Source organism: Mastigoproctus giganteus, chromosome 8, assembly GCF_048544385.1.
Source record: "Mastigoproctus giganteus isolate SK-2022 chromosome 8, ASM4854438v1, whole genome shotgun sequence".
NCBI classification, from domain to species: domain Eukaryota; kingdom Metazoa; phylum Arthropoda; class Arachnida; order Uropygi; family Thelyphonidae; genus Mastigoproctus; species Mastigoproctus giganteus.
Window position 1 is genome coordinate 133,159,097 of NC_143582.1, and position 26,122 is coordinate 133,185,218.

At 37.3% G+C, this 26,122-nt stretch overlaps 2 protein-coding genes across 2 annotated transcripts in view; one reads left to right on the top strand and one right to left on the bottom strand.

The window, feature by feature from the left end:
* Nucleotides 1-2,971: 2,971 nt before the first annotated feature.
* LOC150081828 (zinc finger BED domain-containing protein 5-like) lies at nt 2,972-3,481 on the bottom strand. The gene has a single exon (XM_090380332.1). The coding sequence runs from the start codon at nt 3,479-3,481 to the stop codon at nt 2,972-2,974; it is 510 nt and encodes a 169-aa protein (XP_090236458.1).
* Nucleotides 3,482-6,658: 3,177 nt separating this feature from the next.
* The window catches only part of LOC150081829 (uncharacterized), a 353,456-nt gene continuing 333,992 nt past the window's right edge, over nt 6,659-26,122 (top strand). Inside the window, exon 1 of the mRNA XM_090379743.1 lies at nt 6,659-6,967. Coding sequence (XP_090235869.1) covers nt 6,743-6,967 — 225 coding nt within the window. The 5' untranslated portion in view covers nt 6,659-6,742. The remainder of the gene's footprint in view (nt 6,968-26,122) is intronic.

Sequence of the window (26,122 nt, forward strand, 5' to 3'; positions counted from 1 at the left end):
TGGCCAATTTTATTGAATACTATGATGCAGTCACAAAAGAACTGGATGCAGGGAATAGCTTTGATATTATATACTTGGATCTTAGAAAGGCTTTTGATACTGTTGCACATGGAAGACTGCTACACCAATTGGAGCAGTGTGACATTGGAGGCAAATTGCTGCTATGGATAAAGGGGTGGTTGAGGGGGAGAAGACAGAGAGTGGTAATCAATGGACACTGCTCATCGTGGACTAATGTTATTAGTGGAGTCCCTCAGGGCTCAGTGTTGGGTCCATTTTTATTTTCTGTATTTATAAATGATATTGTTGATGGTATATCAAGCTTAAAGTTCAAGTTTGCAGACGATACAAAGGTTGGCAGGGTTGTCAAGGACACTACTGACACTATGCTGCTGCAACAGGATCTGGAAAGGTTGAGCAAATGGGCTGAGAGATGGCAAATGAAGTTTAACATTGACAAATGTAAAGTACTACACATGGGAAACAGCAACCCCAGGGCAACGTATCAACTCTGTGGTACTACACTGACAGTGGTAGAGAATGAAAGGGACTTGGGGGTGGTTGTGCAGGCAGATATGAAGTTCTCTGAGCAGTGCAGACGGGCTGCAAGAGTAGCTCATGGAGTATTGTCAAGGATATACAGGAATTTTTCCAGCAGGGATAAGGAGGTGATTATTCCCTTGTATAAGGCAATGGTCAGGCTACACCTAGAGTACTGTATACAGGTCTGGAGGCCTCATTTCAAGAAGGATGTAGAGCTGCTGGAACGAGTACAGAGAAGGGCAACAAGATTAGTGAATGGAACAAAGGGGTGCTCTTACGAAGAAAGGCTTAAGTTTTGCAAATTACAGTGTCTGGAGACTAGGCACCAGCGAGGTGATCTGATAGAGGTGTATAAAGCCTTGAATGGTTTGAGCATGCTCAATGCTGATGGGATTCTTCCTCTAGCTCAGAAAAATCACCTGAGAGGGCATAAATTCAAATTGAGGAAAGACAGATGTAGGATAGACGTGCGGAAATTTGCCTTTAGCCAGCGGGTGGTTGGTTGGTGGAACAGACTTCCATCCCTTGTAGTGGAGGTTGATAGCCTAAATAAGTTTTTAAGGCTCAGCTGGACAGGTATTTTGAACCAACAGAGGGGTGAAGTGGAAGTGGGTTTTTTTTTTTTTTTTTTTTGGCGGATGCTGCATAAGCTTGCTTTCTTGCATCAAATGCCTCTACTAATGCTAATGCTATTGCTAAACTGTGGTGTATCTATACCAGTGGTGGCCAACCTTTTATATATCATGCGCCAATTTTTTCACATACGAGTTGAGATGCGCCATACAACTGAAGCACCTTTTCTACCTTCTTACTTCATGGTTGGGGTTGGAAAATAATGATAGGTGTAGGATCTGCTTCGCTTAGGCCTTAGTGGGAGCTAAAAGAATAACTCAAACACGCAACTAAATTAAACAATGTACGCCAGTTCAAAAGACACATGTTTATTGGAGCACCAATCTACAATAGTGAGAGATGATCTCTTGGACGAGAGGGCGACCGCTGTCGTGGAACCCGCTGATGGTGCTACAGCTGCTGGAGAGTCTCGTTTGGTGAAGATAGCTCTGTACCACAGTTGTTGGATGTGATGAGAGAGAGCACCGAGAGCGAGATCAGGTTGGAACTTGGAGTCGTCTGTTCTCTCTGCTCGCTAGGAGTCCAGGCATATCCTTAATAACCTTTTTAATAAAAGTATATTTTATGAACATAATTAACATTTTTAAATGATTTAATTATTGTATGTAAAGCAATTTCTATTACAGCACATAAACATTACTTACCGTTAACGAGACTTTTGAGCCTGTTTGGATTTCGCCAGTCTTTCAATGTTTGGGGTTAAATTTGTTACTGAGAGCAGTAGAGAATTCTTCAAATTTGAATCGGTCATTCGCGACCTCGTTTTGCTTGTGATCAATTTCTTGGATGAAAATGCTTGTTCACATCTGTATGTCGTTCCGAAACGACATATATAATTTTTTGCAAATTTTCTTAGTTCTGGGAAATGTTCACAGGGTAATAAACGACAGAAATTAATCATGTTCATGTCAGAAGCATTTTGATCTGAAAAAAGCTCATCAAATTTCATTTTTAATAATAAATTTGTTTTTAAATCAATAAGTTCCATTTGTATATTACTAGGCATCTGAATTATGTTTTGTTCACAAAGTAAAAATGGGTTTATAAATGCGAGCATGTAGTTTTCTTCTTTAGCCAAATCATAAAACGACTTTCAAATGACACTTGCAATAACTTGATTTTTTCAAGATATTTGGTCCAATTGCTATCATCCACAGCACATTCATTCGGCTCTTTCAAGTGTGGAAATTGACTTAAATCCTGATTTTCTAACTGAGAGATGAACAGTTTTAATTTCATTTTAAATGAATTGATGCTATTTACTAAGCTAGGAAATAATTTATTCATGCCTTGTAGTTTAGAATTTAGATCATTGAGATGACTAGTAACATCAACTAAAAATGCCAAATCAAATAGCCAGTTGTTATCTAATAATAAGGTTCTTTCATCAGGTAGTGCATTTTCCTGTTCTAAAAAATTATAAACAGCATTTTTCAATTTCCAAAATCTACTCAGAACCTTTCTTCCAGAAAGCCAGCGCACCTCACAATGAAGGACAAGTTCACCATATTCCAAATCTAACAAGTCACAATATTCTCTGAATTCTTGTCTGTTTAATGCTCTTGCTCTAATTTTATTCACAAATTTCACAACCGATAACATAACATGCTGCATATTTAAAGTTTTTCCACATAGTGCCTCTTGGTGTATAATGCAGTGATATTTTAGTACAGGACGATTTTAAAAATTTTCAAGCAAAGTTGTAGTGCCATTGGCTTTACCATTGACGGCGCTCCGTCAGTACACACACTGATGAGTTTACTATAATCTAATTTTAGATTTTCTAGGCATGATTTTACTTTTTCAAATATGTCTGATCCTCTTGTTTACCATGCAATGACTCCAGACTGGCAAGTTCTTCAAAGACATTAAAATCATCATCAATTCTTCTTATAAAAATGCTTAACTGGGCTACTCCACATATATTCGTTGATTCATCCAAAGCTATAGAAAAGAAAGTACAAGAATAGACAAGATCTTCGAGTTGCTGAGATACATCCTGAGAGAGTTCCTCGATACGTCTCGTAACTGTCTGCCTTGATATAGAAATTTTGTCTGCTTTCCTTTCAATACCTTTATTACCAAGATGGCATGCAAATATTTGGAGACAAGGCTTAACAGTTTCTTCTCCATCAGAAAAAGCTTTCTTTTTTTTCGCCAATACTAAAGCAGTTTCATAGGAGGCTTCTATCATCGTCAAGTCTTCACAACTTACTTTAGCAAATATATTTTGTCTTCTTCTGATTTCTTCCTTTTCCTTAGTCACATATTCTTTTCGTAGCTCAGACCCAAGAACGAGCTTCATTTTTCCTTCTATGTTAGTCTGATGCTGTGATTTATAGTGTCTCTTAAGATCATGTCTTTTATTATGTGAATGAGTACTTTCACAAACAATGCAAAACGGTTTTCCTGATGAACTTGCTATAAATAACAACTAATTTTCCCACTGTTCATTAAATTCACGTTTAATATCACTTTCTGCTTTTCTTTTGGTCATTTTCTTTTGCACTGTGGCGGATAGAAGGAATAAAAAAAAAAAAAACAGAAAAGTACAAAACTAGAAGTCTAAATGTTGAAAAAGAACAAACAAATCAAAAGTATGTACAATGTAGGTCGTATCACACAGAATATCAATTGTAAACTGTCGAAAAACTTCGACGAACTGATGAGCAGGCGCGACCGGGGGGGGGAGCTCCCCCTACTGTTTTTTGAGCTGGAAAAATGCGATTGATGGAAATTTCTCGTAGATGAAAATGCCTCAAATTTATCATTTCATTGTTTCCTTTTAACTTGAAAGACTTCTGACAAAGGATCTATTTGTATATTCTCAGTCCCCTGAAAAAGTCACAAATTGCATTTATTTTCCCACTTGTACATAGAGTCGGGCGCCGGAGGCAACGGCCGTACAAAAGAATGGACGACTAGATGCTCGATATATTTTCATAGCCATTGATCACTTACGGTCAAAATTCAGAAATGCATTTTTTTGGAGACAATTTAATTTATTTCTTTTGCTAAATTGAGGGAATTGACACGTTTATGTGCGTGTAAGTGGAAAGAAGGTGGCGAGTGTCTTAAGCCATATGCGGAAGAACCTGAAATGAAAGGAAATAGAACCAAAGAATCGGCAATATGGGCATTCGGTACTTGAGAAATTTTATGATGAAATGCGCCACTTGTAATCTTCCAAAGCGCCACATTTAGTGCATGCGCCATAGGTTGGCCACCCCTGATCTATACCGATATTATATAGATAATTACCTAAACCCATAAGAAATTATGCCTTGTGCATTTCGCCTTCTAATACACTATTATTATCTACATCATTTGGCATCTCTCATATTGTGGAAATAACTTTGCAACTGAGATGGCATGTTGCATTACCAGGGTAACTGCCCACCCACTGATGATGAAGCCGACTAACTCTGAAACGATCTTCTGGGTGGTGGTATCCACTGAAATTGTACCTTGTGCATTTCGTTTTCTAGTAATTTATGTATGCAGGGTGATTCACTACCAGTGCGACAAACTTGCAGGAAGTGTAGGGGGTACAAAGACGAATCGGAATCACATAGCATTGCAGGGTCCGAAATGCCTTCGTCATGCGGGAGGTCGCGTGAACAAAGAAGCAAAGAAAAAGAACAGAAACAGCAACTCGTTAGGGTAACAGAAATTATTTTAATGAAAAGTTTTACATCGGCAAAAAGCCATGCTACAGAAGGTGTTCGAAAGTTCGACCAGAAGCAGTCACACAGGGTTTCACAGCGCCACCGCATGGAATCCGTAACGTTCTGGAAGATTCCTGGCGTGTCTCGAATGTCCCCGGTAGCTACAGAGATGCGACCGCGACGAGGTCTTCAACTGAATCAACGGGGGGTCTCGTACACCAATGTCTTCAAATGACCCCAGCATGTCCAGGCATGATAGGTCCGGCGATCTAGAAGGCCAATGAACCGGACCACCACGACCTAACCAATGCTGTCCAAATGTAACGTTTAGGTGTTGGCGGACGTCATTGGTGTAATGTGGGGAGCCCCATCATGCTGAAACCACACTGAGGGGCCAACGACTGAGGAACATGTGCTTTTTCAATAAGTTCGGGCAGTCTATAGCACAGTGGTATCGTCACCATCCTTCCCACACCGGGTGGAAAAGGCCTGGGTTCGAATCCCGTCGATGACGCGAGGAACTTTAATGGGCATTTTTCACTCCGTGGCTGAGTTAGTCGGTCTCAGGCGTAGATAGCAAGGTTTTTCTCCCCAGTAACTGGGGTTTTTTCGTCCAGCAAAACAGGCAAATCGACCATAGAACATACGCAATTTACAGACACAAATACGGGTTAATGTATTTAATTACGGGCAAGCCTAAAATAATAATAATAAAATAAGTTCGGGTAGGACTTGCTGTAGAAAGATCAAGTATGCCCTACCGTCCAGACGAGGGGGAGCAGAAGGTACGGTCTCCAACAATGCCGGCCCAAACATTGACAGAGAAACGGCGTTGAGTTGCACGTGTTCGCGTACCATGGGGGTTCTCCAAAGCCCACAAATGGGCGTTATGTTGATTGAAGGTTCCCTCTCTTGTGAAACTTGCCTCATCCGTGAACAATACGGACGCAGCAAATGCGCTGTCTGCCGCACTCTGTTGAAGAAACCAAGTAGCAAAAGTCCTCCGTAGTGGATAATCCGCAGGCTCCAATGATTTGACGCGTTGCAGATGGATTTGGTTTGTTGACAGTATCCTTCATACTTTGGGAAATATCCAATCGTTGGCCTATCGCTCGAGACTCGGATTGCCGTCTGCAAGACATAGGACATTTTCCTCATTGGCTAGCGTCCTCGTCGTTCGCTCTCGATTCATGGTACTTCTCGTGAAACAACCAGTCTCACATAATATTCTGTGCACCCGTGCGAAAATCGTATGATGAGGAGCACGCCTGTGCGGGAAACGTTCCTGGTACAAGCGCAGAGTGGCGCGTCCGTTACAGTCCGGAGCTCCATACCGAGGTGCATGTCGGCTAGTTCAACGTTTGAATACTCGTCCATCCTACTGCCTCGGGAACCGGTTCGCAAATGCTGGCTTCCAGCGGGATCGCTGTTCACGCGACGTCCCGTTCAACGTCCTCTACCGCATGACGAAGGCATATCGGACCCTGCAATGCTATGTGATTACGATTCATCTTTGTGCCCCCTACACCTCCTGCAAATTTGTCGCACTAGTAGTGAATCACCCTGTATAGATGAGTGATCTTTTTCTCTGGTTATTGTAATATGAGCGGTTTTTTTGTTTGTTTTTGGCAATTGTAAAGAAGTGCTTTGTTATCGGAAATCATAATTTAAATAAATAACCCCCCTTTTTTTGCGATAGGCTTTTCATATTTATATTTGTATTTGTCTCACAGCGCCACTATATTGGTATTTCTGCAGAGCTTTACTCTGTTTGTGTTAGGTTTTATGTCGCGTGTTATGGTTGTAATTTTTATTTTCCCTGCTGCGTGTAGTTTATTAATTTTCCTTGTACATTAAATAATTATTGTTGGTCTGATAGAAGAATAATTGATTTAAAAATGGCGCAGTTGTTGATTGGTCGCGAACTACCCAATTTGAAGATTACTCTAGGTGTGGATAGTAAGTGTATGAACCATGCAGAAATGGATGGGGATGTAGACTTAGAGTCGTCTGGAGAAGGCGGGGAGGTAGAACAACAGGAACAACAGTTCGAGAAAAAGGCCAATATGAAAGACGAAAAGAGGATGCAAATGAATGTAAACTGGGATTCCAGCTCTTTTCAGGTTAGATAATTCCAGTTTTTAGTACTGCGAATTAATGTGTGTGCCTTTCCTTTTTGGTTTTAATTTCTATTGCATATTCCTTGTTTGTTGGATTTTCTAGCTGGAACTATTACCACGGCATTGTATCTGTTAGTGCTTGGCAAAGTTTAAGATAAAAAAAAAAAAAAAAAAAAAACTGAAGAACCTGATTATTGCTACAATTTTTATTGTAGTAGATATAACGGCTGCAGTGAAGCTGCAGCTGTCCCCTACAGCTGTGTGGCGGTTTGGCAAATGCTTTTTTTTTTTCTGGAGAAATTTTTTATTGCTACTAAAGTTACTGATTTAGTTTTGGGGACAAAGATGCAAGGAAGTAAGCTTATATATCATAAGACAAAAAGAAAAAAAAAACTATTTGTACATCCCCTCTAATATAATCCTTCCTTAAATTTATTCAAATTATCATCATTATTAACATCAATTTATTTCTCTCTTGAGGAAACAGCTATTGGCTAAAAGGGTGTGTGAAGTCTCCCCCCCTGTGATCACCAGGATATGTAGCCCATTGGAGTGTTTACCTTGCCAGGCTATTACAGAGTGCTTCACTATTACATTAAAAAAATATTTAAAGATCAGATTTACATATTTGGCTATCTTTCATAAAGTTTAAAATTTGAGTTCAGTTCTTACCAGTGGTGCAATACTGTAACAAGTGGTTGCATTGTCAGCTGTTTTACCCATTCCCACAACACCAGATCAAAGTTTCTTTCAACAGTTAATTACTCATCTTTTTTTTAATTTGAGTTTATGTCCCCTTATGTTTGCACAATCCAGCAATCCATTTAAAACCTTAAACAGTTCAGTCTGATCTTGCGGGTGCCTTGCCGTTTGGAGAAATGTTTTCTTGCTTGGTGAGAGTATCCCTTTGTGCCGCTGATTAATCTTGTTGCTTTTGTTGACCAAATATTGTGCTCAAATTATTGTTGCTCAATAATTTGACTCAATATTGATTAAGAAATATTTCCTAAAGAAATATTTTGGAAAAACTTATATTTTTAGAATCAGCATGAATAAATTGTTAGCATGGATGATAAGAAAATATGCTTATTTTCACTCTCAGCATTAGTCAAATTACTGACAAATAAATATTAATGTATTGAAAACAGAGACACCTGGTTTTTTTTTTTTTTTTTGTTACACTTCTCCAGTTCTATCATAATCAGCTATGCAGATTGTAAATCTCCATTGCTGATTATGCCAATATTGAAGAAATGCTGAAATTAACATAATTCGAATGAATTCTTTTTTCATTTCTTTTGTGTTAAGATTAATTGTATACCAGCTACACATTTCATTATTAAGTTAAAGGTAAGTGTTGTGTTGAACTACTTTTTTGCATTCAGATGTTAGATACTGCTCAACACTTTACCAAACAAATAACATTCCAAAAGATACCTCTTTTAGGAGTGGACTGAATGCTAAGAAACAGGTCTGGAATCAACTAAACAAATTACAGGTTCTACCACTACCCCCCCCCCCATCCCCTGCTCAGCTGAGCATTTTTGTGTAGTAAACAAAAAAAAAAAACAATGTTTCTTAGTGCTGGATTTTCCAACTTTAAAACACAGATGCATACAGCTGATGCTTTTGTACTATGTTGATTATATTAGTGAACATCTTAAAATCTAACAGTAGCATAAAATAACTTATTAAAAAGGAAGTTGTATTTGTGCCTTCCAAACAAAATAATGAAAGTTTATAGTTTCTCATTTACTCAAAGAAATCTGTACTATGTAGAACTCTTGTTGAAAGCTTAAAATCATTAATTTAAAGTTTTCACTGTGGTTAAAACTTTGGAACATTTTAAGTAACAGCAACAATTCCTAAATTAAATCTGATTTCTCTGTAAAAAATTATCAAACCACAATTTGCATTTTCTGTTTTGGTTTGTGAAATTTGCAATTTCGCTGACATGATCTGAGCAAACATTGACATTAGGAAAATTTGAAACGGTAATCTGACCAAGGAGAAGAAGAAAATAAATCTCACAGATCATCCCATTTGCATTCTTGTAATGCCAAACAACAAGAGGTTGAAAGGCTCTATTGGATCTGAGGTAACTAACCTTGACTGTTTACTCAGAAGGGTTGTTTGTGAGAAAAAGATCAAGGATATTGGCTGCATAGTTAGAATTGTCTGGTTTCTGATAGGTAAATTCTTGGTCGCCTGTCCGCACTGCTTGGAGAATTTCATATCTGACTGCACTATTATCCTCCGGTCACTGATGTGATCAAACCAAAGCAAGCACAGTTTTTTTAATTTTCCACTACCCTGAGTGTAGTACCACCCAGTTGATGAGTTACTCTGGGATTATTGCTACCCATATTCAGTACCTTGCATATGTTAACTTCATCTGTTATTTCTCAGCCCATTGACGTAATTTTTCTAGATCTTGTTGCAGTTGCATGCTGTGATTACTGTCAATAACTACCTGCCGACATGCTATCATTTGTAAACTTAAGACATTAAGCCTGATATATAATCAATAACCACCCTTTATCAATAACATTAATCAATATTGAAAACAACAACAATGGGCCTATAACTGATCCCCCGAAGACTCCACTGATAACATTAGTCCATGAAGAGCAGTGCCCATTGATAACTACTCTGCTTTTCCCAATCAACCATTCCTTTATCCATAGAACTAACTTTCCACCATACTGCTCCAATTTGTACAGCAGTCTTTTAGGTGCAACGGTATCAAAAGCTTTCCTGAAGTCAAAGTATACGATATCAAAATTATTTTTGCATCCAGTTCCTTGGTCACTATGCCATAGTATCCAATCAGATTGGTCAGACAAGACTGCCCCTTAAGAAATCCATGCTGTGACTACAGTAAATTGCATTCCTGTCTAGATGGTCGTGCACTACTTCTTTAACTAGTGACTCTATTATTTTTCCAGAAACAGATGTGTAGCTAACAGGTCTTTAATTACTAATGTCACCTTATGATCCCCCCCCCTCTGTGAAATTGCAATACATATGCCCTTCTCCGGGCTGTAAGAACCTCCCCTGAATACATGGATACTCTCATAATTATATATTATCATTTGTTTACTTCTTTGCTGTCTTCGTTAATATAATTCGATAGATTCCATTCGCCCCAGGTGTCTTCTGTTTAGCTTCAACAATTTTCTTTTCTACTTTCTTTTCATTTCTTGCAAAATCATTTCACTTCCTGATAGAGTTTGATAAGCTTCTGGCATCCCATTCCCTAAAGAATATAGATCATTATACCTGTTCAATTTGTCAGCAAGCTGAACAGGTTCATCAGAAAGTCAACTCATTGACATCATTTGATTCATTTCCTTCTACTGTTAATATAAGCATAGAAGTCTTTGCTTCTGTTTTTTTTTTTTTTTTTTTTGTGTTCTTTGGCAGCGACTTCTCATAATAGGCCTTAGCTAACTTTCTTTTTGACTTGATTACAGATGAATTTATATATACCATAGGTGTCTGTATCCCTGATAATTTATATGCATCTCGCACATTTTTCATCCCTGTCACAAGTCTCATCAGTTCATCTGACATTCATTTTGGTGTATGCCTTGAACAGTATTTCTCAGTTGGTATGAAAAGCCTACTATGATTACTTACCTGAATTGTTCCCATTTAGAATTTTATGTTGGTAACATCATCACTGTGTTCAATTTAAAAAATGCCTGAAATCACTGTAGTTGCTCTTATTGAAACAAAAGCTCCTTGCTTTGTCCTTGACAGTACTTATCTCTTTAAGTTCCACGTTGTCATACTGTAATCACTCCTACCCTGAGGGTTTTTTACCTGCAGGTTCTTAATGCATGAAGAGTTGCTTCTGATGATCAGATCGAGAGCATTGTTTTCTTTACCATGCTACTGTAGTAAACAGTCATCCAATAAATCCACAAAAGTCTTGCTAGTGTGTGTGTGTGTGTGTGTGTGTGTGTGTGTGTGTGTGTGTGTGTGTGTGTGTGTGTGTGTGTGTGTGTGTGTGTGTGTGTGTGTGACCCACAAATTTCAATCAACGTTTGGAAGTTTAAATACTGCATCATAAGACATTCTGATATTTTGGCCTACTCTATTTCTCTAATACTCATCACAGTCAATTAGGCCTATAGCACACTCTTACTCATTTTTGATTTCCCTGTGGTCTCACACCAAACTGATTCATCATTGCACTAGCCACCCATATGGACTGGATGTATTGCCTTAGATTTAATATGCTTCTTAACTAAGAGCATAACCCCTCCTGTCCTGTCTGTCCCTCCTGTATATACACCAATGAGCCAAAACATTGACCACCTACCTAATATGATGTTGGTCTCCATGTGCAGCCAAAACAGCTCGTACCCAGCAAGGCGTGGACGCTACAAGATTTCTAAATGTGTCTTGTGGTATCTGGTACCAACACGTAACCAGCTGATCCTTTAACTCCTGTAAGGTCCGTGGGTGAGATGCTACAGATTAAATCACGAACAGAGTCATGTGGAAAGTTCTGGCATTGTAAAAAACGTTCTGCATGAGTGTCTTTAAAAATAAACAAAAATAACAACAAAATAAAAATAAAGTAATAAAAAATCAGTTTTTTATTAATAAACAGTTTATCTACTAGTCCAACCATGATTCTAAAGAAAAAAAGGTCAGATTACCTTCTCCACTTCAGGAGGGGGTTTAAGCTCCCATGGAATTCAAGTTGGGGTTACCTGATCTTTTTTTCACCATTATGGCAAGCGCTCATTAGGACAAAAGGATGTTATCATCTGTTGTATTCACACACCAATCAGTACATTGTTTGTCCTGCCTACCTGTCAAACAGTATTCTTGACTTCTACTCCAGATCGATAACACGTACCATTTGTTTACCGAGCTAGCAGCGCTAGAGTGTGGTAGTGGCAAATTTGTTTGCCCAGTAAGAAGTCCAAAGTTTGCTGTGGTTCTCATGTCAGCTTTCTTTGCCTTCACTAATTTTTGTTTTGAAGTACACTTTCAGCTTCCAACAAATATATTGCCTAATTTTCACATAATTATAATACAGTTCGTGATATAATTTACGTTCAGCCATTGCATTATCAAGTATTTCTGTGTTTGATAAAACATTTTTTGTATAGAAATAAATTTTAATATTTAGATTATAAAATAATCTTTAGTCGTTTGTATCAAATTTGGCTGTAATTATTTTATTTTATGCAAGAGCATTTTATTTGTGAAGACTAAATTGAAAATACAGTAAGTGCTGGTTATAGTGATCACTGGTTATTAGAATCAGCTGCTCAATAGAATCAAATTTCAAAGAACCGATTCAAATCAATAAAATGCACTACACTTTTGTCGTTTACTAGAATCACATTTTCTGTTATATGAATCAATTTTGAATGCCTCTGATATTTTTCTAAAGCACATTTCTGGATGTCACATTTATAGAGGTCACAACCATAAAACATTAAAAACAATTTGTAGTTTCCGGTTTATTGGACTTTTCTGTTAGTGCAATAAATGGGTAATAAAATCTCTCTTATTCATTTGCGATAATACCAATATCTGGAATTCTGGGTTTTCTTATTATTATGGTGAAATGTGTATCCGCTTTGCTGAAATCTGCTCTTCATTTCTATATCTAAACTTTTTCTCACTTGCGTGTGTCATGTTAGTTCCAATTTGTGTGTGCCCTGTGCTTTGTTATTCATTGAAGCTCATCTTTTTTACTATGTTTTAAATTTTACTACCAAAAAAAATGTGAGTGAATTTGAGTGTAAAAGATAAGTTATAAATATTATAGAAATGTACTATAAATTAAATTTAGGCAATATGTCTCAAAGGGAAGCGGTAGTAAAATTAGGGGTACCTCAGTCATCTTTATCAGAATTGTTGAAATCACATCACACATAAACACTAAATTGATTAGTGAAACCAGAAAAAGGAAGCTTGAAGGGAAATGCCAAACAGTAGATGAAGCTCTGTTTGTTTGTTTCAAACAGGCCAGCTCATTTAATGCGCCAATCAGTTCTAGCATTCTTCTTCAAAAAGCTAATGATTTTGCTGAAAAACTACACGAAGAGTTTAAGGCGATGGATGGAAGGCTGACAAGATGGAAGGAGAGGGATGATATGGTTTTCAAAAAACTTCATGGAGAAAAACAGGATTCCGATGGTTCTGCAGTTGCACCTGGTTGAAACCTCTTGGCAAACTGTTAAGCACTTATAATTCTGAAGACATTTTTAATACAGATGAAACAGGGTTGTACTACAGGGCTACCCCAGACCTGTGCATGATTTTTAAAAATTCCTCTGTGTCTGCAGGAAAGAAGATCAAGGACAGGATTATAGTTCTTTTAACATGCAACATGACTGGAACAATCAAGATGAAGCTGTTAGTTATTGGCAAGAGTACATCGCCTAGATGTATTAAAGGAGTAAAACAGCTGCCTATTGAATGCCAATAATTCCAATGCTTGGATGACAGCTTCTTTATTTGAAGATTATCTTCATAAATGGTATTTGAAATTGGATAAGAAAAACAAAAAAAAATGCATTGGTTTTGGATCAGCTGCCCAGCTCATCCAAAGTTGACTTTAAAAAACATTGAATTAGTTTTTCTACCTTCAGATACCACATCACTGATTCAACCTCTCGACTAGGGAATAATAAAAACCTTTAAGACCTTTTATAGATGGAATATGAGGCGAAGAATCAGCCTGTTTATAGATGAAGGTTTGGGAACATTATCCGATACTGCAAAGCAGATAACTGTTCTAGATGCACTTAATATGACAATGTGAGTGCCTGGAATGAAGTTTTCGAAATCTGCATTAGCAGCTGTTTCAAAAAATGTGGATAAATTATTCATAATGGGCAACTAAGTCAAGATACTGATCACGTTGAAAAGCCCGAAGACATGGGTGAACAGGAGTTTAATGATTGGGTGGACATAGATGGTTGTGATCTACACGCATCACAACCATCTATGCAGTAACGTGTGATCTACACGTTACTGCAGCTTTAACAGATGAAGAAATTGCCCAGTCTGTTACTGATAATTTTGCTGAGGATTAAGAAAATGAAGATGAACCCGAAAAAACTCCAGTTACAAAACAGCAAACGCATGAAGCTAAAGCCGTCCTGAGGAGTGTTGGAAGAAACTGGTGCAAGTGATCGTGAATATAAACTCTTATACAATATTGAAAAATCTATAAATAGACTTTTTTGTAATTTAAATATAAAGTAATCTTTTAAATAATTTAAAGCAACCTAAAATAAGTGACTTTTAAATTATAATCATATTACAAAGTATTATGTTTAATTAATATGTATATTAATTAAGCTATGTATGTAAGTATAAATTTATTTTTATTTTACTAACCTGTGGATAAATTTTATTTTTATTTTGTTCAGAACGTAAAAATTGGCATATTCTTCCGATTTTTATGTATCGTTTAATTGGTAATAAAGTGTAAATTTGTGCTTTGTCTTTACTTTTATACCATGTGGTATAAAATTGTTGTGTGGTATAAAATGTTGATTTTTGCTTATTAGAATCAAAATTCAATTTGCAAACGTGATCACTATAACCAGTGCTTACTGTAATTGAATTACAAAGTGAGTGTGGTTTTTTTTTTTTTTTTTTTAGTACTATAGTAGAAAAATTTCATAAATTACCCTCAGACATGTTCTCCCATTTACCTTTTTTTTTTTTTTTCTTTTTTTTTTAATTTAAAGTAATTGCATAATGGAGTCTGGTTAAAGATGCACTGCAGGATCATCTAGACAAGACTGCAGTAATAATTCGGACACAGTATGGGTTTGTTAACGGAATATCTTGTCTGTCAAATTTGATTGGATACTATAATATGGTTACAAAGGAACTGGATGCAAAAAATAATTTTGATATCATATACTCGGATTTCAGGAAAGCTATTGCACATGGAACACTACTTTACAAATTGGAGCAGTATGGCATTAAGGGTAAGTTGCTATGATGGATGAAAGGGTGGTTGAGTGGGAGAAGACAGAGAGTGGTAATAAATGGATGCTGCTCTTCATGGACTGATGTTATTGTTGGATTCTCCCAGGGTTTGGTGTTGGGCTCACTGTTGTTTTGTATATTTATCAATGATATTGATAAAGGTATATCAAGCTTAATGCCGAAGTTTTCAGATGATAGAAAGGTTGGTAGGGTTGTTAATGACAGTAATGGCAGTGTGTTACTGCAACAGGATCTAGAAAAGTTGGGCATATTGGCTGAGAAGTAGGAACTGAAGTTTAGCATTGACAAATGCAAAGTACTGCATGTGCGTAGAAGTAACCTCAGAGAAATGTACCATGTGGTACTACTCTTAGGGTGGTAGAAAATGAAAAAGACCTAGTGGTAATTGCGCAGCCAGATTTGAAGTTTTCTGAGCAGTGTAGGCAGGCTGCCATAGCAGGTCTTGGGGTCTTGTCAGTGATAATACAGGATTTTTGCTAGCAAGGATAAGGAGTTGATTATCCCCTTGTATAGGGTAATGGTCAGGCCACACCTTGAGTATTGCGTACAGGTCTGGAGGTCTCATTTAGAAAGGATGTAGAATTGCTATAATGAGTACAGAGAAGAGCAACATGACTGAAGGGGTGCTCTTAAGTTCTACAAATTGCAGCATCTGGAGACTAGGCACCTGCGAGGTGATCGGATTGAGGTGTATAAGGCCTTGAATGGATTGGGCAGGCTCAATGCTAGTGGCATTTTTCCTCTTGCTCAGATTACTAACCTGGGGTGGCATAAACTGGAATTGAGGAAAGAGCTGTCGAATAGATATACAGAAATTTGCCTTTGGCCACCAGGTATTTGATTGCTGGAACAAACTTCCGTCTGTCGTTGTTGAAGTTGAGAGTTTTTAAATAAATTTAAGGAGGAACTGGACAAACATTTAGAGGAAATGGATGTGTGAAATGTTTTTTTTTTTTTTTTTTTGGGCTGATGCTATATAAGCTTGCTTTCTTGCATCACATGCCTCTAATACTACCACTTCTTGAACACCTAGTATGAGTATGAATGTGTTGAAAGACTACATTTATTGGATTAAAATGGGATATTGACCTTTTTTCCAGCGTTTAAAGGCAACTTATTTTTTTTTCTTCTTTAGTTTTGGTTTAAGTAATGCCTTCTGCTACAGTGGCAAAATTTTATTTCCAGGAGTATGTAATATTTTAATTATTTGTTGGTTATGAAATATAAATACAAGGAAGAAAAATTCAGTTAAATTGCTAAGAGTTTGTAGCACAAAATTTCACTTCATTAATTGTGTATACAACACACTATTGTTAATATTTTCGGAAAAAAAAAAAAGGATTGTAAACCACCTCCATATTTTATTTAAGAAAATTGAGCCAGCATTAAATAATATTTCTTAATATTTCTTAATATTTCCCCACAATTGGTTAACATTTCATATAGACTTCACTGCTCATCATTATACATCTAAAACCATTATAGAGTTAACTAAAATAATTAATACACAAGTATCATGATTCTTCATGAATGATATTCAGTTTCCTTGAATTTTTTTAATATTGGTGTCACGAACTTTTTGTTGTAGTTTCCTTAAAGTTGAATTTATCTTTTAAGTAATGGAGCACACAAGTAATGGATTTGCCATTATCATCATTCAGTATAAAATGGTAAGGTTTAATTTGAGGTTCACACAAATGTTCTGAGTTGAGTTTTACCTTCAATCACTTATAAATTATCACACTAATTACATAATATGAATGTGACATTTTTTTAAATTCATTAGTTACATTTCTTTGTATTAAAATAAAATTATTGATACTTTTGGGGTTGTTAGAAACAACACCAAAAAATAGGTGAATACTAACTTTTTTACAGACAGTGAGTGGTTACTCCACATAATTGTGGTAAATTACATAGTATACATTTTTTTGAGTCCTAAACTATTTAAAATAAATCATATTCATTTGTAAGCAGAGTAAGTGCCAAAATAAAGTATAGTGAAAAATTAACGTTCAGTGTTCTCCCCAGGACCTATCGAATGGGTGCTCCACCCGGTGAATTTAACTGACCGCCCAGCTAAAATTTAAGCAATTCTTGTGGTACTGTATGGTACTGTACTGCTCACTGATCTTGATCAATATTAATTCGAATATACTATGCGACAGGAGCATATAATGTTAAATTATGCAATTAATTTTTCCTCTGGATTGCTTAAGTCACATTTATAAATAACAGAAAATTTTATAATATTGCGAAGTGTTACACTTCCCCACCTGGCTGGCAACATTTTCTGGAAGAACACTGCAACATGTAAATAATTTCAAGTTGTTGCATTAGTAAATAATGCAACAACTTGAAACAGAAATATATTAATAGACAATTTTCTAATCTGTATATAGGGCCCCCATAATTAAAGCATCATTTATTATGATGCACCTGCAGAGATGATTGAAGGTACACTGCTGAAATTATGCAAAGGAGAATTGTGTGAAAAACAAATTTTACTTCTTGGGACATAGGTGCAGCTGAGTGCACTGAGATGAGAGCTGTTCAGTAGTAATAATTTAATTTTAATCATTTGTGAGTGCTGCTACATTGCACTTATAGTATTAAAAGACCATTCATTATTAGTAACACGTTTTATCATTATGAAAGTAGTGCAGCAATATTAAGAGAATTTCATTAGATGAAATGGTTGTATCAAGGCCTAATATCTAAACACACCCACAAAACTCACTGAAGAGAGTAGAACATACCTGAAAGAAATACAAAGATAAATCAACAGAGTGCATGCAAGTAAAATAATGTTTAAAATTGTATACAAAATATAAAATTATATGCAAAATACCTGTCGTTGCATACCTACAATTTAGGTGATGTTTTCAGGGGTCAACCACCTAGACTACTTTATCCTGTGTTATTCCATAATTATGTATTTGATGTGACTTTTATTTACCTCTAAATTAAAGGCCACGAAGTAGTCCGGCCTCATGTATAATAACTAAACTATACTTCTATTCTTCGTGGGGGAGGGACACACGTACCCCGAAGACTTGTATCTTTCATTTTGTAAACGGTGTGTGTGTGTTTTTTTTTTTTTATGTCAATATTAATTTATTACTTAGTACCGTGCTTGGGTTGGAGGTTGAGAAGACGAAAGAAGATATTTGTTGACATTGGACTTGAACTTCTGTAGATTATAATTTTCAGGAAATACGTATGAAGGAAGGTTGTTCCAGAAAACGGCAGTTGAATGAATAAATGAGGAAGATGAAAAGTTGGTTCTGTGAGTTTGAAGTTGGACAGTAAATGGATGTTGGCTGGTGGCAGCACGTGTTCGGACTGTTTTGAAAGAGAGAGAGAGAGCGGGAATTATAGAAGCCAATTCAGAAGAACAGTGCCCATGGAAGTATCTGTAGAAGAGGCATGCAGCAGAAACAGTACGTCTATGAGAAAGCGAGTGGAGAGATTCTGTTAGAGATGAATCATTAATTAACCTAACTGCCCTCTTCTGAATGGAATCAAGAAGCCTGAGAGAGGTTTTGGGGGCACCATCCCAGATGTGAGAACAATATTCCATGGCAGGACGGATTTGCGATTTATACAGAGTGAGCAGCTGTTTGGAAGAAAAGTAATGCTGAAAGCGAAAGAGAAAACCAAGTTTTTTAGATGCAGAGGAAGCAATATTTGTAATGTGCTTGTGCCAAGAAAGATTAGAAGTCAGGGTAATCCCCAAAAGAGATATATCATTTTGCCTAGAAATCGGAGTGTCCCTAAAGATAAGCATAGGAGCAGAAGAATACTTTTTGCGAAATATAAGACGACTGAGCTTCAGAAGGATTGAAATCAACTAAGTTGTCTTTGCCCCACTGGAGAATTACCTGAAGATCTGCATTTATGGATTGGTAGCAGATTTTTGAGAAGTTGAAGCTGATTGAGCAGGACAAGGTTTCTCAAAATGGAAAGTGGAATGCAATGTGCTATCATTGGCAAAACTATGGATAGGATTTCCAGTCAATGGAAGAAGGTCATTAATATACAAGAGGAAAAGAGTGGGGGAAAGAACTGAACCTTGGGGGACACTGGCATTAGTGGAGAAGTTAGAAGACAAAGAGCCATCTACCATCACCCTCAGTGAGCGATCAGAGAGAAAACTGGATAACCAATTACTAAAAACAGTTGGCAAACCATAAGATGGAAGCTTGTTCAGAAGACCTTTATGCCAAACACGATCAAAAGCCTTTAAGATGTCAAGAGCAACTACTTGTGTTTCACCGAACTTTTCCATTGAATTAGTCCATAAATGGGTAACATAAGCCAGAATATCACCAGTGGATCGACACTGACGGAATCCATACTAGCGATCGTTGATCAGACAGAAGATTTCTAGGTAGTTTAAGAGTTGGCGGTTAATTGATTTCTCCATTACTTTAGGAAGAGTAGAAGTAATTGCAATGGGATGATAATTGGATGGGAGGGATTTGTCATCCTTTTTAGGAACCTGCTGGATATGAGCATTTTTCCAAGCAGAAGGAAAAACACCTTTGGAATAAAAAAGTGAAAAAAAGGCGGCAAAGAATTGGAGTAAGTTGAGGAGCACAGGTTTTGAGAACAATTGGAGAAATACCATCAGGACCTGGAGCTTTCTTAGCATCAAGATTCATCAAAATCCTTCTGATACCCTTTTGACGGAAGACCACAGGAGGCATTGAATGGAGCGTGTTGGGAATGGTAGGAGGTGTTTTACCAAGATCATTAATACATGAGTAGGAAGAAAAATGGGATGCTAGCAGGTCAGCTTTATCCTTGGCTGAAGTGACAACAGAGGTGGGAGCAGAGATGGGCAAAAGTTCCGGCCAATAGCTTTGGCAAGAGACCAGAATGCTCGGCTACCATTAGAGCAAGAAGCAAGTTTTCTACTCTTAGCCTGTTCAAACTCTAGTTTGGACTGATTAATAACTGCTTTACAATTGTTGCGAGCTTTGGTGTAGGCAGAAAATGAAACTGAAGAATTAGAAACAAGCCAATTACAATATGCAACATTCTTCTCTTGAACAGCCTTAGCAGATTTATTGGAAAACCAAGGTTTAGATAAAGGACGAGATTTTACATGGAGTGTGGGATAAATGATTCCATTCCTACAAGAATAATTTCACTGACACGATCTGAGCAAATGTTGACATGAGAAGTTTTGAAACAGTAATCCGACCAAGGAAAAGAAGAAAAGAAATCTCGCAGGTTATCCCATTTTGCCTTGTTGTAATACCAAATAACACGAGGATGGGTATAGCCATGAGATAAAGGCTCCATTGGAGAAGAAACAATCACCAAGTTATGAACTGAGGTGCCTAAAGGACCATTCACTTCGACGGTGTACTTAGAAGGGTTGTTTGTGAGAAAAAGATCAAGTGTGTTGGCTGTATGGTTAGGATTGTCCTGTGTTCTTGTAGGTAAACGAACAATCTGGTCATTAGTATTTGCAAAAGCCTCAGCATCTCAAACAGCTGGCTCAGTGTGACTAGTAAACAGAAGCCAGCTGGAGTTGTGAACATTTAAAATCACCAAGGAAAATTACTTCACTGTTAGGAAAGTTGGCCTTTTCCATGTTGCAAATGGCCTTCTCATGTTGCAAATAGAGGAAGTCAAGGAGCTCCAATTGATTAGTGGAGTTGGGAGAAAGGTAGAGACAATAGATGAATTTGACACAATGAGGTAGAGAGATTCTAAGCCAGAGAAGATCAAAGAGAGGAGATTCCAAATTGCCAAGTCTCTGAGAGGGAATATCAGAACGGACATATGCACAAGTACCACCTTTGAGCCGAAAGGAATCATACAGCGAATAATTTGGGCATCTGAGATGAGCAGTAGTTGAATCAACCGATAACTGAGATTCTGTTAGTAACAGAATTAGGTTAGTTACAAATCAAATAGGTATTTGTATCTACATTCACACAGGATGCATTATTTTGGTATAAGTGTGTCAGAGGTTTATCAGATTTAAAAAAAAAAAAAAAGAGGTAAATGATTTTATGATAAATGAAAGTAGAAGAGAAATTGAAGCTAAATGTAGAAAAGGGTGGATTTGATCTATCCAATTATGTTAAGAGAGATAGAAAAGAGATAAGCAAATCTTTAGCCATAATTATGGTAAAAAAAAAAAGTAAAATGCAGCCATTATCAACCCACTGCAGGATGGAAGCCTCCTCCTCAATGGATTTATGAGAGCATCAATTTCAGGGATTTCACTCTGGATGGGAGATGTGCAAATGTATTCCCAGTTGATGATGGGTGACATGTGTAATTACAAATCTATTAGCTTGACTTCTGTATCATGGGAAAATAATGGATCCAACTGTCTAGTTGGATACTATGACAGAGTAACTGATGCGAAAAATAATTTCAACGATATGCTGAGATTTGAGAACAGCTCTTTTGATACTGTTGCATATAAAAGAGTGCTATACACAAATTGGAGCAATATGGCATTAAGACCAAGTTACAAGGATGGTTGAGTGAGAGAAGACAGAATTGTTGTCAATGGGCAATGCTCTTTTTAGTCAAATGTTATTAGTGCAGGCCTCTACTGTTCAGTGCTGAACCTATTGTTTTCTGTATTAATGTTATTTGATGAAGGCATTTCAGGCTTAATGTCTAAGTTTGCAAATGATATGAAAGTTGGTATGGTGGTTAATGACAGTAATTTTTTTTTTTTTTTTTTTTTTTTTTAAAACCCCAAACACGAGGTATTAGAACCTATAGTACTTAGTACCGTGCGTGGGTTGGAGGTTGAGAAGATGAAAGAAGATATTTGTTGACATTAAGACTTGAGCTTCTGTAGACTATAATTTTCAGGAAATGTGTATAAAGGAAGGTTGTTCCAGAAAACGGCAGTTAATCCCATTTTGCATTCTTGTAATGCCAAACAATACGAGGTTTGGAATAGCCATGAGATTAAAGGCTTCATTGGAGAAGAGACAATCACCAAGTTGTGATCTGAGGTGTCTAAAGGTAAAGTACACTTCGACGGTGTACTTAGAAGGGTTGTTTGTGAGAAAAAGATCAAGTGTGTTGGCTTTATGGTTAGGATTGTTCGGTATTCTTGTAGGTATGTGAACAATCTGTGCAAGGTCATTAGTAAGTGCAAAAGCCTCAGCATCTCAACCAGCTGGGTCAGTGTGACTAGAAAACAGGAGCCAGCTGGAGTTGTGAAAGTTAAAATCACCAAGGAAAATTACCTCACTGTTAGGAAAGTTGGACTGGAGAAAGTCAGGTTGCAAAGAGCTCCAAGTAATTAGTGGAGTTGGGAAAACAGTAGAGACAACAGATGAATTTGACAGAATGAGGTAGAGAGATTTTAAGCCAGAGAATAGTGAAAAGAGGAGATTCGAAATTAGCAATTCTCTGACAGGGAATATCGGAACGGTCATATGCACAAGTACCACCTTTGAGGCGATATAAATCATACACGAATAATTTGGGCAACTGAGATGAGTAGTAGTTGAATCAGCCGATAACTGAGAATCTGTCAGAAAAAGTACATGGGGTTTGGCAGACTGCAAGTGGAAATGGACATCGTTGAGATTAGAACTGAGACCACATTTATTTGTGAAATGAACTAGGAAGTGTTTGGGAGGTTTAGATCTTTTTGCAGATAAGCTTACTCTATTAGTTTGACATTCATGGTGTATTCAATAGTAGGAAAAAGTGGGGATGACATGCTGTATGAAGTAATGAAATTTTTGGATATGGTGTACACATGATAAGAATATACCCAGAACTTTGACATAACGTTGCCTCGACAATGCCTCCCCATACACACTTTTTGGAAGTCTCCTTAGTCTTTGCTCTCTCTTTTAGTGTTTACAGAACATTGGTCTTTACTGCCTCTTAGTCTCTGCCACCCCTTAGTGATTGCCAACCTGGTGCTGTACACCACTTGTACTCCTTGGTTGGCGCAGCTTTGTGTACAATCTAAAACAGCTGAATGAATGAATGTCCAAAAACCACAATTGCCGGAACTTCAGACATTTAAGAAAAAATTAATTCTCTGAATAGTGCTGATGAACTGATTCTCCATATTAGATTACATTAATGCTGATTTAAATGTACTTAATGTAAAGTGAAGCAGTATTTAACTTAACTTTCAAAAACTCTGTTGCTAGCTTCATACTATACATTTTTTTGGCAATTAGTATTTTCACCTGTAGTTGAATAAGTAATCTAAATGAAGTCCTTAATTTACCAAATTTATTTCTTTACTATTATTATTATTATTTTTTAAAATTGCATATAGACAGGCTGCGTTTTCAATGTACAAAACAAACAAAAAAAAATAGTAAAATTTTGTTCTGCTACATTCAGTATTTCCTTATCAATCAGCCTATGTGACATTCATGCCCTATCTTTATACTTCACTCTTATTGGTCTGTAACAATTTGGTAAAAGCTGTCCTCCCGGTCTTATTGACATTAGCATTAGTAGAGGCATATGATGCAAGAAAGCAAGCTTATGCAGCATCAGCCAAAAAAAAAAAAAAAAAAACTTCCACTTCACTCCTCAGTTCGTTCGAAATACCTGTCCAGCTGAGCCTTAAATTTATTTAGGCTATCAACTTCCACAACAAGGGATGGAAGTCTGTTCCACCAACCAACTACCCACTGGCTAAAGGCAAGTTTTTGGACATCTATCCTACATCGGTCTTTCCTCAATTTGAATTTATGCCCTCTCAGGTGATTATTCTGAGCAAGAGGCAGAATCCCATCAGCATTGAGCATGCTCAACCCATTTAAAGCTTTATACACCTCTATCAGATCACCTTGCCGGTTCCTAGTCTCCAGACACTGTAATTTGCAAAACTTAAGGCTTTCTTCGTAAGAGCAACCCTTTGTTCCATTCACTAACCTTGTTGCCCTTCTCTTTACTCATTCCAGCAGCTCTACATCCTTCTTGAAATGAGACCTCCAGACATATACAGCCCTCCTGTATACAGTACTCAAGGTGTGGCCTGACCATTGCCTTACACAAGGGAATAATCACCTTATTCCTGCTAGAAAAATTCCTGTATATCATTGATAAGACAACATGAGCTACTCTTGCAGCCCATCTGCACTGCTCAGAGAAATTCATATCTGCCTGCACAATTACCCCAGGTCCTTTTCATTCTCTACTACTGTCAGTGTAGTACCACAGAGTTGATACATTGCTCTAGGGTTGCTGTTTCCCATATGTAGTACTTTACATTTGTCAATGTTAAACTTCATTTGCCACCTCTCAGCCCATCTGCTCAACCTTTCCAGATCCTGTTGCAGCAGCATAGCATCAGTAGTGTCCTTAACAACCCTGCCAACCTTTGTATTGTCTGCAAACTTGGACATTAAGCTTGATATACCATCATCAATATTATTTATAAATACGGAAAACAATAATGGACCCAAAACTGAACTCTGAGGGACTCCACTAATAACATTTAGTTCACGATGAGCAGTGTCCATTGATTACCACTCTGTCTTCTCCCCCTCAACCACCCCTTTATCCATAGCAGCAATTTGCCTCCAATGCCACACTGTTTCAATTTGTGCAGCAGTCTTCCATGTACAACAGTATCAAAAGCCTTTCTTAAGATCCAAGTATATACTTGGATCTTAAGTTATTCCCTCAATCCAGTTCTTTTGTGACTGCATCATGGTATCCAATCAAATTGGTCAGGCAAGACTTCCCCTTAACAAAACCATGCTATAGCTGAAGTCTTGTCTAGATGATCCTGCAGTGCTTCTTTAACCAGTGCCTCCATTAATTTTCCTGGAAGAGAAGTTAAACTCATAGGTCTATAATTACTTGTGTTAGCCTTTGATCCTCCTTTGTGAATTGGGATCACATTTGCACATCTCCAGTCTATGGCGAGTCCAAGGAAGCTCTTATAATTATGGCTAAGGGTTTGCTTACTTCCTTTGCTGCCTCCTTTAATATAACTGGATAGATCCCATCCACCCCAGGTGCCTTTCTTGTGTTTACCTTCAACAATTTCTCCTCCACTTATTTAACTCTGTTATTACAAGATTATCTAGCTTACTTCCATAGTTGAATATACCTCTGGCATTTCCCTCGCTGAATAACTCCTCATGTGTGAATGTCGATGTAAAATATTCATTGTTTGTTAGCTACCTGAGCAGGATCTTCAACATTTGAACTATCGATATCAAGTGGCCCAATCTGACCCTTCCTTCTAGAGTTTACATAAGTAAAGAACTCTTTGCTGTTTTTCTTTGCATCCCTTGCCCAAGATTTGTCGTAATCTGCCTTCGCCGGCCTAACCTACTTTGTAACTTGGTTACAGATCAACTTATATCTATCATAGGCTTCTGTGTCACATGTTAATTTATGTATCCCAAGCATTTTTCTTCTCTGCCATATGTCTCATTAGTTCATCTGACATCCATTTAGCCCTACACCTTGAACAATATTTCTTAGTTGGTATGTAAAGTCTAGTAGCTTCCAAGATAAGTTCTTTGAATGCTTCCCATTTTGAATTTGCTGTTGGTAACATGATCAATTGGTCCCACTGTATAGAATTTAAATACTGTCTCAGACCATTGTAGTCGCCTTTACGAAAGCAATTATCCTTCCCTTTACCCATGATGGTAGTTACGTCTTTGGGTAAATCTGACTTCAGCACACTGTGATCACTGCCAACCTAGTGGTTCATTTATCTGCAGATTCTTAATGCATGAAGAATCACTGCTGATAATCAAATCAAGAGTATTACTCCCTCTAGTTGCCTCCTGAACATGCTGATGTAGAAAACAATCATCCAATAAATCCACAAAAGCCTTGCTAGTGTGTGAGTGACCAATCCACAAATTCCAGTCAATATCTGGGAAATTAAAATCTCCCATTATAAAACTCTCTGATTTACTGGCCCACTCGATTTCCCTGTACATTTTCTTATTATACTCATCAGAGTAATTAGGCTTATAGCACACTCCTCCCAATTTTGATCTCCCAGTGCTTATGTCACACCAAACTGACTCGACACTGCACTGTCCAGCGATGTCGACTGGCTTCACTTCCTTGGATTTTGTGTTTCTTAACTATTAACATGAAGGTGACCTGACCAGATTGTTAACAAGGGATGGCAGTGTCAAAAAATAAGGT

What these genes read in the sequence shown, in the direction of transcription:
- LOC150081828 (XM_090380332.1), bottom strand. Translation starts at nt 3,481, where the DNA reads ATGAAGCTCGTTCTTGGGTCTGAGCTACGAAAAGAATATGTGACTAAG.